Below are 19,324 nucleotides of genomic sequence, written 5' to 3' on the forward strand. Positions count from 1 at the left end.
GAAGAAAAACAAAATGCAAAAAATAAAAAGGGAGTGGCTAGGCACAGTGGCTCATGCCTGTAATCCAAGCACTTTGGAAGGCCAAGGCAGGTGGATCACCTGAGGTTAGGAGTTCGAGACCAGCCTGGCCAACATGGCGAAACCTCATCTACAGAACTACAAAAAAATTAGCCAGGCATGGTGGTGCACACCTGCAATCCCAGTCACTCTGGAGAGTCACTTGAACCCGGAAGGCGGAGGCTGCAGTGAGGGGAGATCGCGCCACTGTACTCCAGCCTGTGGGACAGAGTGAGATTGTCTCAAAAAAAAAGGGAGTGATCAACATCAGGTGAGTTTCAGGTATGCAAGACCAATTGCAGCATCTGAAAGACATGGCCCACTTGGAGGAAAACAAGAGGGTGGACAGTCAGGGGAGGAGAACGTCAACTACAGAGGAGGAAGCATGTGTCTAATGTGTTTGACGCTTCTAGAATAGGCCAAGGGAGAGTGTGGGTTGGGCTCTGGAAGGATTTGTAGGGGAGAACACATTACCGATGCTTGTGAAGTAAAAAAATAGCCAAACAAGGAAAGTTTCTATGGTCTGGCACAGGCCAGCCCCTCCCTGTGGGTGAGTGGGGATGTAATAGCTCTGGAAATGGCAGAGGCCGGAACTTCCTCCAGCAGCATGGCTGCTCGGCGGACAGATGGAAGCACACACAGTGGGTGGAGGTCAGTCGGGGGAGCTCACTGGGTCTTAGGGAGGCCAAAGGTGCCTGTCCAGAAGACAGATTAGGGTAGAAATCACAGACTAACACATGTGCTGAGAAAAAGGGGCCAGAGAAAGAAGCAAGAGTCTCTAAGTAGGGGAGGAATTCACAGCCCAGGAAACTTAAAAGGTTGACAGAGGCCAGGGTGACACATGTGAGTTGCATGAGTTAGCACAGTGTCTACCCCAATAATTTTTTTTTTTTTTGAGATGGAGTCTGTCTTTATCACCCAGGCTGGAGTGCAGTGGCGTGATCTCGACTCACTGCAACCTCCACCTCCTGGGTTCAAGCGATTCTCCTGCCTCAGCCTCCCAAGTAGCTGGGATTACAGGCATGTGCCACTGCACCGAGTTAATTTTTGTAATTTTAGTAGAGATGGGGTTTCACTATCTTGGCCAGGCTGGTCTCAAGCCCGTGACCCTAAGGTGATCCACCCACCTTGGCCTCCCAAAGTGCTGGGATTACAGGTGTCAGCCACTGCACCTGGTCCACCCCAATAAATATTAAATGGTAGTTCCTTCTGCAAGAGCATCAACATTGAACTATGTTCCAGGAAGCCCCGGGCTTTGGAGGAGGTACCCTGGGGACTGGGCAGGTAGAGGAATGTAAGAAGCTCACGTCTCAGGGAAACTCTTCTACTCACTGGAGAACTGTGAAGGGGTCCAGTTGAAAGGAATGACCTATGGCTAACCACTAAAAAATTGGAAAGTCAATGCCCTTGAGAGAAGGACAATTTAAATATATTTTTATACACACACACACACACACACACACACATAAACAAACAGTGAGGAACATTATCATAAAAGCACTTGATCTGAATATATTCATGAAGGACATCTACGGCCATACCACCCTGAATGCACCTGATCTCATCTTACATCCATGAAGGTTCGGACCTATTTTGCTAAGGTACCATTCCACAAGCCTGATAAAAAGGACTAGGTGCTGGGCACACAGTAGGCACTCAGCAATGAAGTGCTTAATGTATGAATTCATGGTCTGAAATGGACAGCCTGGCACATGACCTAATGCAAACATCCCATATCTCTGGCTTTAGAATGGTGTTATTTTGTAGGGGTGCCTGATCTGTGAGATAGAACCTATGCTGAGAAAGGCTGCTCCAGGGGTGTTAGGAAGCAGTGAAGCTGTCATCCTTCTGTCCGGTTCCTGGATCAGCTCTTCCCAGTCACTCACTAGGGACTTGGAATCAATCCATCTTCCCCCTGCCTGCCTGGGAGTGCAGTACTCCAGTCTAAAGGAGTGGCTTGCTGGAGCTACTCTGGCGGGTCCTCATGAATGAAGAGTAAACACAGCAAGTCAAGAAGTCTTTTGAGCTTTAAGAGAATGGTTTAAGTGCCTGTCTCTACCAAGTGCCAGAAACATCAAGTCTGTCTTTGTGAAGGGCAAGTTTAGCTTGACCAGTCTAGCAGGAATAGTCACGGCTGCACATCCAGGCGCCAGGCAGGCCACCCACGGCTCAAATCCAGGCTTAATAAATAGACCATTTGCAAAGGTGGGAATGGGATGAGGACGTGGCACACCCAAAGGATGGTACAGAACCCAGGGCTAGGAATGGCAAGGAGGGCCAGGCATGGTGGCTCATCCCTGTAATCCCAACACTTTGGGAGGCTGAGGCGAGAGGATTGCTTGAACTCAGGAGTTCGAGATCAGCCTGGGCAACAAAACTGGACCTCGCGTCTACTAAAAACAAAATAAAAAGTAGCTGGGCATGATGGTGTGCACCTGTAGTCCCAGCTACTTGGGTGACTGAGACAGAAGGATCGCTTGAGTTGGAAGATCAAGGCTGCAGTGAGGTATGATCATGCCACTGCACTCCAGCCTGGGCAACAACAAGACTCTGTCTCAAAAAAGAAAAAAAGGAGTAACATCAGGTTGTGACCACCTCCAAACCTGAAGGGGCCAGGGCAGTGGTTCCAGAACACAGAGGGGGAAGTTCCGTGGACAGGGCCACTGAATGGAGCAGGGCCCTTCAGAGGAGAGTGGCAACGCTTCTGCTGTGCTGTGTTCATTGTTTGCGCCTGCATCTCCCATTGGGCTGATAGCCGCTGGGGTTCGAGACCAGCCTGGCCAACATGGTGAAACCCTGTCTCACAGAGCCCAGGGTGACCCATGTGGGTCACATGGGTTAACACAGTGTCCGACTCAATAAATAGTAAATGGTAGTTCCTTCTGCAAGAGCACCAGCATCAAATTATGTTCCAGGGAGCCCTGCGTTTCAGAGAAGGTACCCCAGGGACTGGGCAGGTAGGGGAAGGCGGGAAGCTCATGTCTCAGGGAAGCTCTTCTACTCACTGGAGAACCGTGAAGGGGTTCAGTTCTTCTGTGAAGAGGGTGAGCTCACTACTGTTTGCCCAGCACGTGGTATCTGATAAACTCACTGAGACTCAGTGTCCCTCCTGTGTAGCATGACGAATATCTTTTTTCACCGTATTTCGATGAGGTTTGTACGAGGCAACGGCAGACGGTAAGCCCACAAAAACATTAGCTGTTCTCCTCAGCTGTCTCTAAGCTTGCACGAAAACATCTGTGTTTAAGGTCCCGGAAGATCATCTGTGGCAGCTGTGGGCAGCAGAACAGAGCAGCGGCAAAGAGTGTGACCTTGCTAAGCCTCAGTTTCCTCACTCGGACAAAGAAAGTCCCGGGAGCTGACTACTGGGGTGGTATGATTGTTAAAGGCAGCACCCTGGGCAGCGGGGACAATTCCAGCGTCCTCGCATGTGAATAAGCCTTATCATCATCGGGGCACCTAATGTCAGGTAGGAAATGGTACTTTAGGTAAAGGCCTTTGGGACTTAGTCAATTTAGAGTCTAAATTACATGCCGTCTTTGCTCCCTTCAAGTGAAAACAAGCATATATGGTACGGTGTGATATGAACTAAATATTCGGACCCCAAATCTGCATATAGGAAATAAAAAAAGATTGGAAGGAGAATCACCAAGATGATATTTTTGGCTGGTTGGAAAAAGGTGTTTTATTCTCCCTTATCGATTTTAAGGTACGTTTCAAGCTTCTGTGACTTAACAATGCTTTGAAATGAAAGTATCGAATGATCTTTCTTTAAAAGGAAAATGAAATTTATGTCTAAATGAAGACAGTTTTTGAACAGTGAGAGTCTTAGAGGCAATTTTTTCAGAATATTTTAATAAACTCTTCTTTTTATATAACTTAATTTGCCCCAGAAGTCATGAAAAGTTTAGGAGTAAAGACATATCCTTTAACTTTTCTTCTAGTTTTTTTTTTTTTTTTTTTTCTTGTGGCTGCACAGGGTTGACTGAGGATATTTTTGTTGTCTTTAAGAGCCTTGTTTTATTTGGGGTTTTGAGCTGAGCACATTTACCAGTCGGAAAAAAAAAAAGGTTCTGTTTCTTCTCAACTAAACCACAATCCTTATATGTAAGTGGCCTAAAACTAGCCCCTTCTCCACTGAATTCCTCTCCCTAAGTAGAAAAAACCTTAAGTCTGAAAAGAACATAGAATGGAATATATGATTTCTGTATAAGCGACCTGTGTCGGGAACAAATGGTCTGAATTGAGAAATTTATCTTAGAAGTCTGATGTTTCCAAAATAAGTAGTATTTTTTTTTCCTGTTACAAAGTAAATATATGTTCACATTTTAGAGTACAGAGAGGCCCAAACTGAGGAAAAAAGCCCTAGTACATCCCACCATCAAGAAATAAAGCTATTAACCTTTAAAGAATATCTTCCTAGTCACTTTCCTTGTGTAAATGTTCTTCCCTCTCAATGGAATCATATAGAATTTTATTTTATATTTATTTATTTAATTATTTAATATTTATTTATTTATTTATTTATTTATTTTGAGGCAGCACTTGCTCTGTTGCCCAGGCCAGAGTGCAGTGGCACGATCTCAGCTCACTGCAACCTCTGCCTCCTGGGTTCAAGTGATTCTCCTGCCTCAGCCTCCTGAGTAGCTGGGATTACAGGCGTCCGCCACCATGACCACCTAATTTTTGTATTTTTAGTAGAGATGGGGTTTCACCACGTTAGCCAGGCTGGTCTCGAACTCCTGACCTCGGGTGATCCACACATCTCGGCCTCCCAAAGTGCTGGGATTACAGGTGTGAGCCACCGTGTCCGGCAAAAAAAATATTTTTGAGACAAGGTCTTGCTCTATTGCCCAGGCTAGAGTGCAGTGGCACAGACATGGCTCATTGCAGCCTTGACTCCCTGGCCTTGAGCAATCCTCCCACTTTAGCCTCCCAAGTAACTGGGACTATGCTACCCACGGCTCTGTCACCCAGCCTGGGACATGCCACCACATGCTGCTAATTTTTGTATTTTTTGTAGAGGTGGGGTTTTGCCATGTTGCTCAGGCTGGAATCACATATATACTACTTTGTATGCTATACTTTCCCATTTACTAATATATTTGTGAACATTTTAAATAAGCGATATTTTAAAGAGCTGTATTGTCTTTCATTTTATGAATGTACCAACTCAGTATCTTTTTACTTTTTTCTTTTTCTTTTTCTTTTTTTTTTAAGAGACAGGGCCTTGTTCTGTCAACCAGGCTGAAATATAGTGGCACGGTTATTGCTCACCACAGCCTCCAACTCCTGGGCTCAACTCCTGTGTAGGAATCCAACCCTATTTACAATACGCTATTGTTGGACATTCAGATGATTTCTATTTTTTAATATTATAAGCAATGCTATGTAGAACAATCTTAGAGCTGAACATTTGCAAACGAGTATGATATTTCCATAGGAATTATTGGAAGTAGGTTGCTTTGTCAAAGGGTATTCCAAACATTAAGCTTTTAATACATACCGCCAAACTTATCCAGAAAAAGTGTACCAAGGCACACAGCTGCAAATATTCTGAGAGCACCCTGGGAAACTTTTCTTAGTTTTAAGGATATATGCCTGACCATATTCTTTAAGGCTAACAGAAGGAAAAAAAAAAAAAAAGAGAGAGTATCTGGGACTACGGTATGTGCCACCCTGCCTGGCTAAATTTTTATTTTTATTTTTGTAGAGATAAGGGTCTCACTATGTTGCCCAGACTGGTCTTGAACTCCTGGCCTCAAGTGATCCTCCCACCTTGGCCTCCCAAAGTGCTGGGATCACAGGAAGGAACCACTGCACTGGGTTGCTTTTGTACTTTTAAGTTACTCTGGGAGTGCAAGAATTTATCTTAGAGAGAGTGAAAGAACCCACAGGAAGAGGCCCAGGATAACTCAGCTCTGATTCAGGTCTGACTGTATCTTTGTTGACACTGAGCTCTGAACGGTTCGCAGGAATTTGTTGTTGTTAGCAGTTATTTCCCTCTGAGGCTGATTTTATTTGCACCTTCTGCTTCTTTTTTTTAGGGGCGGGGTGGGGCGGGGACAGAGTCTCGCTCTGTTGCCTAGGCTGGAGTACAGTGTTACAATCTCAGCTCACTGCAATCTCCGCCTCCCAGCTTCAAACGATTCTTCTGCCTCAGCCTCCTGAGTAGCTGGGACTACAGGCATGCGCCACCATGCACAGCTAATTTTTTTGTATTTTTAGTAGAGATGGGATTTCTCCATGTTGACCAAGCTGGTCTCGAACTCCTGACCTCAAGCAATTCACCCGCCTCAGCCTCCCAAAGTGCTGGGATTACAGGCGTGAGCCACAGCTCCCAGACTGCACCTCCTGTTTCTGGCAAACTGCCCTCCACCCCTAATACATGTGATAACAAGATATTCAACCATTTAAATTTTTACTTTTTGGCTATTACTTAGCAGTGAAACTGAAGTTAATTGCTCCTTCCAGCCTGTGTTTATTTATATAATAAGGCTGGCTGCTTAAGTGCCGCTGTCTTGGCAGTGGGAACCTCTGGCACCTCGATCTTTGGCTGAAAAGTCCAGGCCTGCCCACACTTGGCCTCGGGGTGGCCTTAGCCCAGCCTTTGAGGCCTGTTGTGTGGTTTTTCTCATCCTCTTTTTAAGGAAATAGTAGAATCCCTGGAGCTCACCCGGAAAATGTAAACCACAGTGGGAAATTACGCACCACAGTGGACGCCCAGACAGAGGCATGTTCTGAAGCCTGGCCCAGCCTTCGGGAAAGGCTCACTCCTGTCTCATGTAAAAATGCTGTTTTGTTGGTGTTCATTGGTCACCAGCGATGGCCACTTTAATGTCCTCCTTTCAGTTTTTCTTCTACCGGATGAGGCATAAATTCTGACGGAGACCACTTGCTGTAAGACCTTCCAGAAATGACTTTGGGTCAGTCTCCTTCAAGCTAAGACATCAGGCCAGGCGCGGTGGCTCATGCCTGTAATCCCAGCACTTTGGGAGGCCGAGGCAGGTGGATCACCCGAAGTCAGGAGTTCGAGACCAGCCTGGCCAACATGGTGAAACCCCGTGTCTACTAAAAATACAAAAATATTAGCTGTACTTGGTGGTGCGTGCCTGTAATCCCAACTACTTGGGAGGCTGAGGCAGGAGAATTGCTTGAACCTGGGAGGGGGAGGTTGCAGTGAGCTGAGATCGTGCCACTATACTCCAGTGTAGGCGACAGAGTGAGACTCGGTCTCAAAATAAATAACTTAATTATCTCTTTAAAGACCTTATCCCCAGATAAGGTCATGTTCTGAGGTACCGGAGGTTAGGACTTCAGTATACGAATTTGGGGAGGACATAAGTAGCTCATAACAGCCTTCAAGAGGGTCTCCTGTGAGGCTCACCTCTTGGAATTCATGTGCTTGTGCAGCCTCCTCCCACCGTGAACCAGAGCTTCTGTGGGGGACCGATAGCGTATGGCGGAGGTGAGAACATATGGGGGAGGTGGGAGCGTATGGGGGAGGTGAGAGCGTATGGCGGAGGTGAGAGCCTATGGCGGAGGTGAGAGCCTATGGCTCCACCAGTTCTTCTGCATCACTTTCTCTGGGGGAAGCCAGCTACCATGTTGTAAGGACACATAAGAAACCCATGTGGGGAGAAACTGATGTCTCATACCAACAATCAGCACCAACACCCACCCATGAGTCAGTCCCCTTACAAGTCCAGCCCTCAGGGAACTGCAGCCCCAGCCACCATCAGGGCTACAGCTTCCTGAAACCCCGTGAGACCCTGAGCAAGAACTGCCAGACTACACTATCCCTGAATTCCTGCCCCACAGTAATGAATATTTTGTTTTAAGCCATCAAACTTGGAGGTATTTTACTAGAAAACGAGTCACACTTTGATACTTGAAGGGGGTTGCCGGGGTAACGAAATCCTCAAACTATGGCGGTGGCTTTGGGATCAGGCAGTGGGCATGAGTTGGGGGGACCTTGAGGGGTATGTTAGAGAAAATGTAAGGGCCTTGAAGAGAAGCCTGGTATCTGTCATCTTGATGTGCTGAAGCCAAGTGCATCTTCAAGGCAGAGCTTCCCAGCTTACCTGTGAATGCACAGACTCCTGGGATGTGTCCCCTCAGGCCCCGCCTGTCCTCAGGCCACTGATGCCGGCGTTCAGTGGCATCTCTCTTTACCCCCTTTCCATATGGATGTAACTGTCTGTGTGCTTGCTGATGGGGCGGTTGGGAAGCTCTGTTCAATAGCAGGGTGGGGGTGTGGCCAACACTGACCTCCTCAGTGCCTGCCCTGATGCAGTTCAGTTGGGAGCGGCTTAGGGCTTCATATACAGAACACTGCAGCACTGCTCTCCCTCTTCTGCACCCAGAACTCGGAGGCTTTCTTGAGGCAGGTGGGGGGACCCTCAAGTCCTTGGGAATGCTCGGGAATGTGTGTCCCACTGCAGTGCAGGGTACGGGAGTACCGACAGTCAGGCCTTGGGCAGCCCTGGGGGTGCCTATGGGGCAGGAAGAAGTCACACCGGTAACTTGGGAGGATCACACACATGCTCCTATTTCTCAGCCCCCTTCTTCTTGAACTTCTTCTTCTTTTTCTTATTTTGAGATGGAGTTTCACTCTTGTTGTCCAGGCTGGAGGGCAATGGCGCGATCTCGGCTCACTGCAACCTCTGCCTCTCGGGTTCAAGCGATTCTCCTGCCTCAGCCTCCAGAGTGGCTGGGATTACAGGCATGCGCCATCACATCCGGTTAATTTTGTATTTTTAGTAGAGACATGGTTTCGCCATGTTAGCCAGGCTGGTCTCAAACTCCTGACCTCAGGTGATCCACCCGCCTTGGCCTCCCAAACTGCTGGAATTCCAGGCATGAGACACCACGCCTGGCCCCTCTTGAACTTATCCTACATATGACATACAAAGAATCAAAAAGGCAACCAGCCCTACGTAACAGACCCAAACTGCCAAAACAACAACAAAAAAAAAACAAAAAAAAACCAAACAAAACAAAAAAACAACAAACAAATAAACAAAACCAGAGGACGGGGACAGTTACAGCAGAAAAAGCATATCAAGGGTTACTATCCCTACTCTGCCAAGAACTCATAAAATAAATCAATAAAATAAATCAAAGATCTCAACAGGAAAAAAAAAAAAGACAAAAGCTAGAGAGACAAGGTGTGCAAGTGCAAATACAATAACCACAAAAATATGAGGAAATGGCCAAGGTCAGTCATAGTCAAAGAAAGGCAAAATAAAAACCACATCGAAGGACCATTTTATACCTCTTAAACTGGAAGCATGCAGAAAAATCATATACAAAGCTGCCAACATTGCAGGGAAACCACAGTTATACATTCCTGTTGAGATAGATAGATTAGATAGATAGATAGATAGATAGATAGATAGATAGATAGATAGATAGAGAAAGATAGATTTAGATAGATAGATAGATTTAGATAGATAGATAGATAGATACATAGATACATAGATAGATGGATAGATAGAATAAGTTTTTGGAAAGAACTCTGAGAACTGTAAACATACTGATGCTGTCTTTTGGTATAAAACTTCTGGGAATTTATCCCTAGGAAGTAAGCCAGAAGAAAGGGAAAACTACAAGCACACGCTCATTATACATTATTTACAATCCTTGAAAGTCAGAAAAAATGAAAAATATCCAGCCACCAGGGAATGGTTACATAAATTATTTGATGTGTCTCTTTAACAAGATATTAGGAAGTGCTCGGCATTATTGGGGTCTTTTTGGCCACACAGAAAAACACACATGATATAAGGTAAAGGAAAATAAGGCGGTCTGCAAATGAATCTGCTTAGAACTGCCATTACGTAAAACAGTTCTCAGCTCATACTCGACTTGGAGAGAAATCCAAAAATAAGAAGAAGAAGAACCTTTTTATCTGATTAGTAACATTTGTGACTGAATCTTTTTCTCATTTCTGTTAAATATTATTATGGTGTTTGTGCAGAACAATAAAAACGATGATGATGATGATGATATTATTTTAGAAAGAACTGGAAATGCTTTTTTACAGCATCTCAGCACTAAAAGCCACACTGAGCTGCTATAAAATCCAAAGTGGTCCCTGACCATGGAGAGACACTGTGGACACTGGGTTTCACCACCTGTGTTCCAAGGGGGTGTCCGGTCTAAAGCAAATGGGGTTTTGCCAGACTTCAACTTATAGGCAGGAGGAAAAATACACAAACCATCCTCTCAAATCAGATGTTCCAGGACTCACCACAAGCTCCCTTACAGAGGTCCGCAGTGAAACCAACCCCTCGCCCTCACATAATCATCCCACCAAACTCCTGCCAGCTTCTAGGGTTGAGGATAAAGACCTTTTCCCCTTGAAAGTAGCGAGGCTGAGCTGCAGTTGTAAATGGGAGCACAGAGCAGAGATCACACACATGCCGGCAGCCTGTGGCCCAGGTGCGCCCTAGAGGCATGTTTTGTTTGGCTCACACAGTGTTTTAAAAGTTGGAACATTTCACTTAGAAAAAAGAAAATCCAGATTTCCAGCATCCCATGAGATGGGAAGCTGTGACACCAGGCCTACGTTCCCAGTCTGTAACCAGACGATTATCCATCCTTGGGAGCCGAGTGTGAGGGGCTCTGATTCATTCCTACGCCTCAGGATTCACGCGAGCACCCACTCTATGCCTGGCACTGCTCGAGTTGCTGGCAATTCCACAGACCAGTTCCTGCAGAGCCGCTCAGCTCCTGGAGAGATGAACTACACACACATACCACGGTCTATCTCCATGCTATGGAGAAAGTCCAACGAAAGGGTCGCCGGAGAGGGACTGCAGGGACGAGGTGCCATGCTGGCCAGTGCCTGGAGAAACCTCTTTGAGATGACATCTGGGTTGATTCCTGAATCCTGAGGCAGAGCCAGCCACACAAGATATGGGGTGAGCACAGTCCAGGTCAAAGGGACAGCTTGTGCAAAGGCCCAGGGGTATGAATAAAGGTAGAGTGCTCCAGAGGTAGTGAGGGAAGAGGCGCGTGCAGCAGGACCACAGCTGAAGACTGATGTATTCCAATTACAATGGGCAGAGTGGAGGGCTTTAAGCGGAGGTGTGATGTCTTCTGGTTTAATTTAAATAAAATCCTGGCCGGGCTCAGTGGCTCACGCCTGTAATCCCAGCACTTTAGGAGGCTAAGGCGGGAGGATACTTGAGGCCACGAGTTGAAGACCAGCCTGGGCAAAATAGCAAGACTTCATCTCCACCATGCCAGGCATGGTGGCATGCTCCTGTAGTCCCAGCTACTCAGGAGGTTGAGGGGAGAGAATTGCTTGAGCCCGTGAGTTGGAGGCTGCAGTGAGCTATGAGGAAGGCTTCACTGCATTCACCGCCACAGCCAAAATGCCAGAGCCCTTCTCGCCCTGTGCTCTGCAGGACAAAAAGCCTCAAAGACAGAAATCAAAGGGTCCTGAGGATGCCCTGTTCATCGGCCCTCAGCCTCACATGGAAGGCTCGGCTCTGAGCTCACCGTTCAGGTCAGTGCTAAGGGCATTTTCTCCTGGACTCAGGTAGACCATACATGAAGGCTTTAAACTGCCCTTGGTGCATCACTGCATTCCAGCCTGGGTGACAGAGCAAGACCCTGTCTCCAACAATATTTTTTGAAATAAATAAATACAATCCCTCTGGCTGCTAAGTGAAGAGGGGAGGCAGCCTCGATGTCCAGGGGAGGGATGCCCAGAGGGCGCTGGGAGCAAAGTGGACAGATTAGAGACACGCCACCATGGGACTGCCCTGGGACTGTCTGCAGATTCTCTGCGGACAGCAAATGCTCTGCCCATGGGACTGGTGAAGGGAGCGGACAGGTAGCAGGTAGGAGACGGGCGGTCAAAAGAGTATGCTTTTTCAGGTGGATGATATTAAAGCATGTTTAGACACGAGGGGTAAACTGATGATTCTCTGGGGAGAACAGGCCGAGTGCGGTTTAAAGCCTTCATGTACGGCTACAGTGGCCCGGCAATGGTCCCTTTCCCTAAGGCAGTAGCAGGGAGAAGGGAGGAGAAGGTGAAGACATTTAAGAGAGAGAAGAGCACAGCATCCGACTGAATACACACGGGTGTTGTTAGAACACACGCAGGTGTTATTGGCTCCTGGGCCAAGAAGCAAATGATTTCATAGCATTCAATTAGATGGAGAAAATGCACCAGCTCAGAGAGTCAAAGGTTTGTATTTCCGCATGCATGCGTGGTTCTGCCCTTAGCACTGACCTGAACGGTGAAGTCAGAGCTGAGCCTGCCTTCCATGTGAGGCTGAGGACCTGATGAACTGGAAACCCTCAGGACCCTTTGATTTTTGTCTTTGAGCTTCTCTGTGCTACAGAGCACAGGGCAGGAGGGGCTCTGGCATTTTGGCTCTGGCCACAAATGTAGAGAAGAGTCTGGTCCTCACCCTTGCAAGCACACCGAGGCCAATGGACGGAAGTGCTTGATGGTGAGGGAGAAGGGCGAGCAGGCTTTTATTCTGTGAGCTGAAGCTTTTTACCTTGAACAGCCAAGCAAGGGGCACAGAGCAGAGTCACAGACTTTTCTTCACAGTCCTTTCTACATCAGGAAGGGTTTCTGAGGGCGTTAACACTGCTGGCTGACCTCAGAATTCCTCCACTCTCCATGGAAACCTGTCTTTTAGGCCATGGGATCTCCTAACACTTTCTTTAATTACTTTTCCTTTTTTTTTTTCTTTCTTTTAAGAGACAGGGTCTTTTTCTGTGGCCTAGGCTGGAGTGTGGAGGTGCGATCACAGCTCACTACAACCTCAAACTCTAGGCCTCAAGTGATCTTCCCATCTCAACCTCCAGAGTAGCTGGGATTACACAGGCATAAAACACTATGTCTGGTATACTCTTCCCTTTTAAATCCAACTCTCGGCCAGGCACAGTGGCTCACACCTGTAATCCCAGCACTTTGGGAGGCCAAGACAGGTGGATCACTTGAGGTCAAGAGTTCAAGACCAGCCTGGTCAACATGGTAAAACCCCATCTCTACTAAAAATACAAAAATTAGCTGAGTGTAGTGGCAAGCGCCTGTAGTCCCAGCTACTTGGGAGGTTGAGGCAGGAGAATCACTTGAACCTGGGAGGTGGAGGTTACAGTAAATGGAGATCGTGCCATTGCACTCCAGCGTGGGCGACAGAGCAAGACTCTGTCTCAAAAATAAACAAATAAATTTATTAATTAAATCCAACTCTCATCCACCATTCCTAGGAATGAAAGGCAGTGACCAACTGAACACAAACCATTCAGCATACAGATTTACCTGCTTGGTCAACTGAATTCTGCTCAAAAGAACAGCTGACACGGATGTTAACTTACTGCTGTTTCTTAAAACACATGCGGCTAAGTTAGACTAGTAAGCCTGGGAAATGAGACACTTCTCTGCAATATTAAGAAATGGAGGCCGGGCACGGTGGCTCCTGCCTGTAATCCCAGCACTTTGGGAGGCCGAGGCGGGCGGATCATGAGGTCAGGGGATTGAGACCATCCTGGCTAACACGGTGAAACCCATCTTTACTGAAAATACAAAAAAATGGCCATGCTTGGTGGTGGGCACCTGTAGTCCCAGCTACTCAGGAGGCTGAGGCAGGAGAATGGCGTGAACCCAGGAGGCGGAGCTTGCAGTGAACCAAGATTATGCCACTGCACTCCAGCCTGGGGGACAGAGCGAGACTCCATTTAAAAAAAAAAAGAAAAGAAAAAGAAATGGAGACCGGGTGCAGTGCCTCACTCCTGTAATCCCAGCACTTTGGAAGGCTGAGGTGGATGGATCACCTGAGGTCAGAAGTTCGAGACCAGCCTGACCAACATGGTGAAACCCTGTCTCTAATAAACTATAAAAATTAGCCGGGCATGGTGGCAGGCACCTGTAATCCCAGTTACTCAGGAGGCTGAGGCAGGAGAATTGCTTGAACCTGGAAGTGGAGGTTGCAGTGAGCCGAGATCACGCCACTGTGCTCCAGCCTGGGTGACAGAGGGAGACTCCATCTCAAAAAAAAAAAAAAAAAAAATGGAGTGGGCATAGGGGACACAGAGCCCGTAAAGAAGACGTAGATCCACAACGCCTTGCACAATCCCTGTTCTGGAAAGGCATTCTTGAATATTATAACGGTTAAGAATTAAAGGAAAAAAAAAAGTGACGACGCCTCTTTTTGCAGGAAGGAGTTAAAACACCAAGGGTCCCTCATCCAGCTAAGGAACTATATAATACAGGGAGCCCCTGCAGGGTGTTAGGAAGGGTAGTGACAGATTTGCCTTTAAGAAAGATACCTGGGCCCGGCGCAGTGGCTCATGCCTGTAATCCTAGCACTTTGAGAGGCCAAGGCAAGCGGATCACCTGAGGTCAGGAGTTTAAGACCAGCCTGGCCAACACGGTGCAACCCTGTCTCTACTAAAATACAAAAATTAGCCAGGTATGGTGGCAGGCGCCTGTAATCCCAGCTATTCCTGAGGCTGAGGCAGGAGAATCACTTGAACCCAAGAGACAGAGGTTGCAGTGAGCCGAGATTGCACCATTGCACTCCAGCCTGGGCAACAGAGGGAGACTCCATTTCAAAGAAAAAAGGAAGGGAGGGAGGAAGGGAGGAAGGAAAGAAGGAAGGAAGGAAGGAAGGAAGGAAGGAAGGAAGGAAGGAAGGAAGGACCGACCTGAGGCCACTGTGGGGAGAAAGGCAAGCCTGGGAGTAGGGAGATGGCTACAGTGGCTCGGCAATGGTCCCTTTCCCTAAGGCAGTGTAGCAGGGAGAAAGAAGGAGGCGGTGGAGACATTTAACAGAGAGAACCGAACACATGCAGGTGTTATCAGACAGGGAAGATGGGGTTCAAGAGCTCACAAGTCAACTTACTGGACCAGGACAGTGGGTAGTGTCATTAATGGACAATGGGGACCCACCCTCACACGTGCCTCTCTGCCCCGTTTGACTGCTGAGCCTGTCAGGACAGGAACACTCAAGCCCAGATTGAGTTAAGGGCACTGCCCACTGGCATGGCTTCCTTCCTTGGGGAGCCAGGGCCTTAATCCGCTCAGACTGCACCCTAAGTATAACCCTACTGTGATGGTTAATACTGAGTGTCAACTTGATTGGATTGGAGGATACAAAGTATTTCCTGGGTGTGTCTGTGAGGGTGTTGCCAAAAGAGATTAATGTTTGAGTCAGTGGGCTGGGAAAGGCAGACCCACCCTTAATCTGGTGGGCACCATCGAATCAGAGGCCAGCAAATAGAAAGCAGGCAGAAAAACGTGAAGAGGAGAGACTGCCTTAGCCTCCAGGTCTACATCTTTCTCTCGTGCTGGATGCTTCCTGCCCTCGAACATCGGACTCCAAGTTCTTCAGTTTTGAGGCTCAAACTGGCTCTCCCTGCTCCTCAGCCTGCAGTCAGCCTATTGTGGGACCTGTGACCGTGTAAATTAATAGTAATAAACTCCCCTTTATTTACATATATATAAAGGGGAGTGGGGTACTATTCTTTATATGTATGTAAAGGGGAGGTGGGTACTATTCTTAGTGTTTATGTCTTCAGTTCTTTTTTTTTTTTTTTTTTTTTTTGAGACAGAGTCTTGCTCTTGTTGCCCAGGTTAGAGTGTAATGGCACGATCTTGGCTCACTGCAACCTCCACCTCCCGGGTTCAAGCAATTATCCTGCCTCAGCCTCCTGAGTAGCTGGGATTACAGGTGTACCCCACCATGCCTGGCTAATTTTTGTAGTTTTAGTAGAGACGGGATTTCACCATATTGGCCAGGCTGGTCTCGAACTCCTGACCTTGTGATCTGCCCGCCTCAGCCTCCCAAAGTGCTGGGATTACAGGCGTGAGCCACCGCGCCCGGCCAGTTCTTGTTCTTTTACTTATTTATTTTTGGCAGATTACTGTTTACAAGCATATATATATGTATATATACACATACACACACACACACACACTTATATATGGGAGTTTATTAAGTATCAATTACACGATCACAAGATTGTGATCGTGTTAAGTATTAACTTCCACGATCATATAGGATATATATATATATATCCTATTAGTTCTGTCCCTCTAGAGATCCCTGACTAATACACATACAAAAGCACATACCGAAAGGGGGGAGCCGCTCTGCCTCGGAGGAGCAGATGTCCTTTTCCTGGGTCCTCCTGCCGTAGGTCGCAGAGTAGATGTTGAGGAACTTGGATTCATGGCAGTGCAGTTTCAGCTCCTGGTCTTCACACACGGTTTTGTTTTTTAATTCATCTGAAGCAGAAACAAAAATTGAAGGCACCATCAGCTTCCCCCAGAAGGAATCGGTGAGCTCTGTCCAAGTCCCCCTGCTCATTTCCCTGGGGCTGCACCCTGAGAAGGGGGCGGTAGGGATGGCCCTCTGGGCTCATGCTGTCTCTGACCCTAGAAAACAAAGCCCTCTGCAGGAAGCGGGTGGGAAGTAACCTGCTGACAAGCGCAAAGACCCTGGGAATTATACTAAGGGGCAAATGGAGGAGAGGTGCCAGAGTTAAGGAGGCAGACGCATGGAGTTAGGTCCCAGGCAGGGCCTGGCTAGAAAGGAAGTTTCTCTCGCTCACCACTTAAGGTCACACGTTCCTTCACCGAAGGGAGCCTTTTCTCAAATGTTGGCTTGGGATCCACATAGGTAAAGACAGACCAGAAGTTACTTGAAAGAAGCATTAAGCTTCTTTCTCTCTCTGGAGACAGCCTGGTTAAACCTCACCTCCAGCCCCTCCACTGGCATCCCCATGTGTGTACGAATTATTTATTAGTTTAGTTTAGTTTAGTTTTTTAGAGACAGGGTTTCACTCTGTTACCCAGGCTAGAGTGCAGTGGTGCAATCATAGCTCACTGCAGCCTTGAACTCTTGGGCTCAAACCTAGGCTCAAAGGATCCTCTCCCCTCAGCTTCTCAAGTACCTGGGAATATGAGTGCACACCATGCCCGGCTTACATTTATTTGTTTAAAAGACAAGAAAAGAGACCGGGCACAGTGGCTCACACCCGTAATCCCAGCATCTTGGGAGGGAGGCTGAGGCAGGAGGATCACTTAAGCCCGGAAGTCGGAGGCCAGCCTGGGAAACATAGCAAGGCCTCGTTTCTAATTAAAAAAAAGCAAGAAAGATGATATGATACCAAATCAAATCATTTCCTTTACTAGGAAAGGGGCAAAAACAAGGCACGGTGTCAGTTAAGAATCCCTCTTTAGAGAAGCATGGAAACTCTGCCCCAAATCTGGTAAATCCAGGAACGACTGACTATCAAGCTGATGGCGCATTCTAGGTTAGGATGATCTGGACCAGGTTGTACGTTGTTCTCAAAGAATTCAGGGAAAATTTGTTTGTTTAATCTGCTTATCATAGTAAAATCTTTCTTTGCAATGTCATACAAAGTTGGCATTATGAATGCACTGTTGAAGAAAACGTATTTTTTTTTTAAAGAATGTACTCCAAAACCATTTAATTAGTGAAAATGTTTAATAATGATTTGATTTTTTTAAAGCAGTAAAAGCTAACACTCCAGACACAAAAGACCGCATACGGTGTGATTCCTTTTATATGAAGAATTGAGAAGAGGCAAACCTTTAGGGGCAGAATGTAGGTAAGTGGGCACCTGAGGCTGAAAGTGAGGTCACAGAGTGACAGAAAATAGACACAGGGAAGCCTTCTGAGATGGTGGGAATGTCCCATGCTGGACTGTGCTCACGGTTGCACAACTCAGTAAATTCACTGAAAATCACTGGATTGTACACTTGAAAAATGTGAATTTTATGCTATGTAAATGATATCTCAGCACCTTGAGAGGCTGAGGTGGGTGGATCACCTGAGGTCAGGAGTTCGAGACCAGCCTGGCCAACATAGCGAAACCCCGTCTCTACTAAAACTACGAATATTAGCCAGGCGTGATGTTGGGTGCCTGTAATCCCAGCTACTCAGGAGGCTGAGGCAGGAGAATCACGAACCCAGGAGGGGAAGGTTGCAGTGAGCTGAGATTGTGCCACTGCACTGCAGCCTGAGGAACAGAGCAAGCCTTCATCTCAAAAATAATAATAAATAATAATAATAGCTAATACTTGCTGAAGACTTCCTCCCAACTAGGCCCTGTTCTAACAGCTTTAAATGTATTAATAAATTGATATTCAAAGCAGTCCTTCTGTGAACAACCTCTTCAAATCCTTTGCATAGTGTGTGATGGATTTTTAAAATTTGCAGGAGTGATTCATGTATTCCGGATGCTAACTTTTGTCTCTTAGGTGTTAGAAAATCTCTCCTAGATTGTCACTTATCTTAAACTTCGCAAAATCAAAGCAAAGCAAAATATAAAGGGGACCACGGTCATTTATTTGCATATGTGGTTCTTATCCTTGCCAACATTCTGTAAAGAAAATTCTTTAAAAAATGCTAGCTCTACTCTATCACCCTTGTTCTGGAGTCTTCTACTTTGAAATGGCAACCACACAGCAGACAGGCGCATTTTTTAGCCAAACAAGCATTGGCGTTAACTGCAAACAAGAGTTAAATGGCAAGAACTGCTAGGGCTGTAATGGGCTGGCCCGGAGTGGGCGGGAAGACTGTCCAGAGGGAACCTCTTCCACCCCAGCTTCTCACTCCTCGCACATGCTCATGTTCTCCTTCCACTTTTCTTTCCTGGATTGGAAGTGCAGGCGGATTCCAGCTCCCACAGGCACCTCAAGCCCAAGTTTTCCAAACTGTGATTTGAGGTTCATTCATGAGTCTTGAAATCATTAGTGCGTTGTAACCAGCAATTTTTTAAAATAAAGAATACAGTAGTTTAGGAAACAGCAAAGGGCATCACATGAAGAAAGTATAAACACTGTTTTGTAATGTAAACATTTGTTTTTCAGTTGTGTGTATATGAGTATGTGTTCCACTGGGCCAAAATGTGAAAATCTTTTCCTACCATGAGCTGCAATCACAATTTGAAAACGCCCACCTTAATCCCTACAGAAAGGCATGAGCTGTACACATTAGGGCCACAGCAGCTGGCTGGATCTTCGTATCCTGGCATCAATGATGCCAAGCTCCAAACTTAAAAAAGTGAAAGACAATAATTTTTAAATATAAATGCCACCTTTTTTCTTTCTTTCTTTCTTTCTTTCTTTCTTTCTTTCTTTCTTTCTTTCTTTCTTTCTTTCTTTCTTTCTCTTTATCTCTCTCCCTCCCTCCCTCCCTCCCTCTCTCTCTCCCTCCCTCCCTCCCTCCCTCCCTCTCTCTCTCCCTCTCCTCTCTCTCTCTCT

At 46.7% G+C, this 19,324-nt stretch overlaps 1 protein-coding gene across 13 annotated transcripts in view; it reads right to left on the bottom strand.

Moving 5' to 3' along the window:
* Positions 1-19,324, bottom strand: part of EVA1C (eva-1 homolog C) — a 105,562-nt gene that overhangs the window by 31,223 nt on the left and 55,015 nt on the right. For all 13 annotated transcript variants that reach the window (XM_015133026.3, XM_077995843.1, XM_015133027.3 and 10 more), the window contains one exon: positions 16,166-16,318. In XM_015133026.3, coding sequence (XP_014988512.2) covers positions 16,166-16,318 — 153 coding nt within the window. The remainder of the gene's footprint in view (positions 1-16,165; positions 16,319-19,324) is intronic.

The sequence above is a fragment of the Macaca mulatta genome, chromosome 3 (genome assembly GCF_049350105.2).
Source record: "Macaca mulatta isolate MMU2019108-1 chromosome 3, T2T-MMU8v2.0, whole genome shotgun sequence".
NCBI lineage: Eukaryota > Metazoa > Chordata > Mammalia > Primates > Cercopithecidae > Macaca > Macaca mulatta.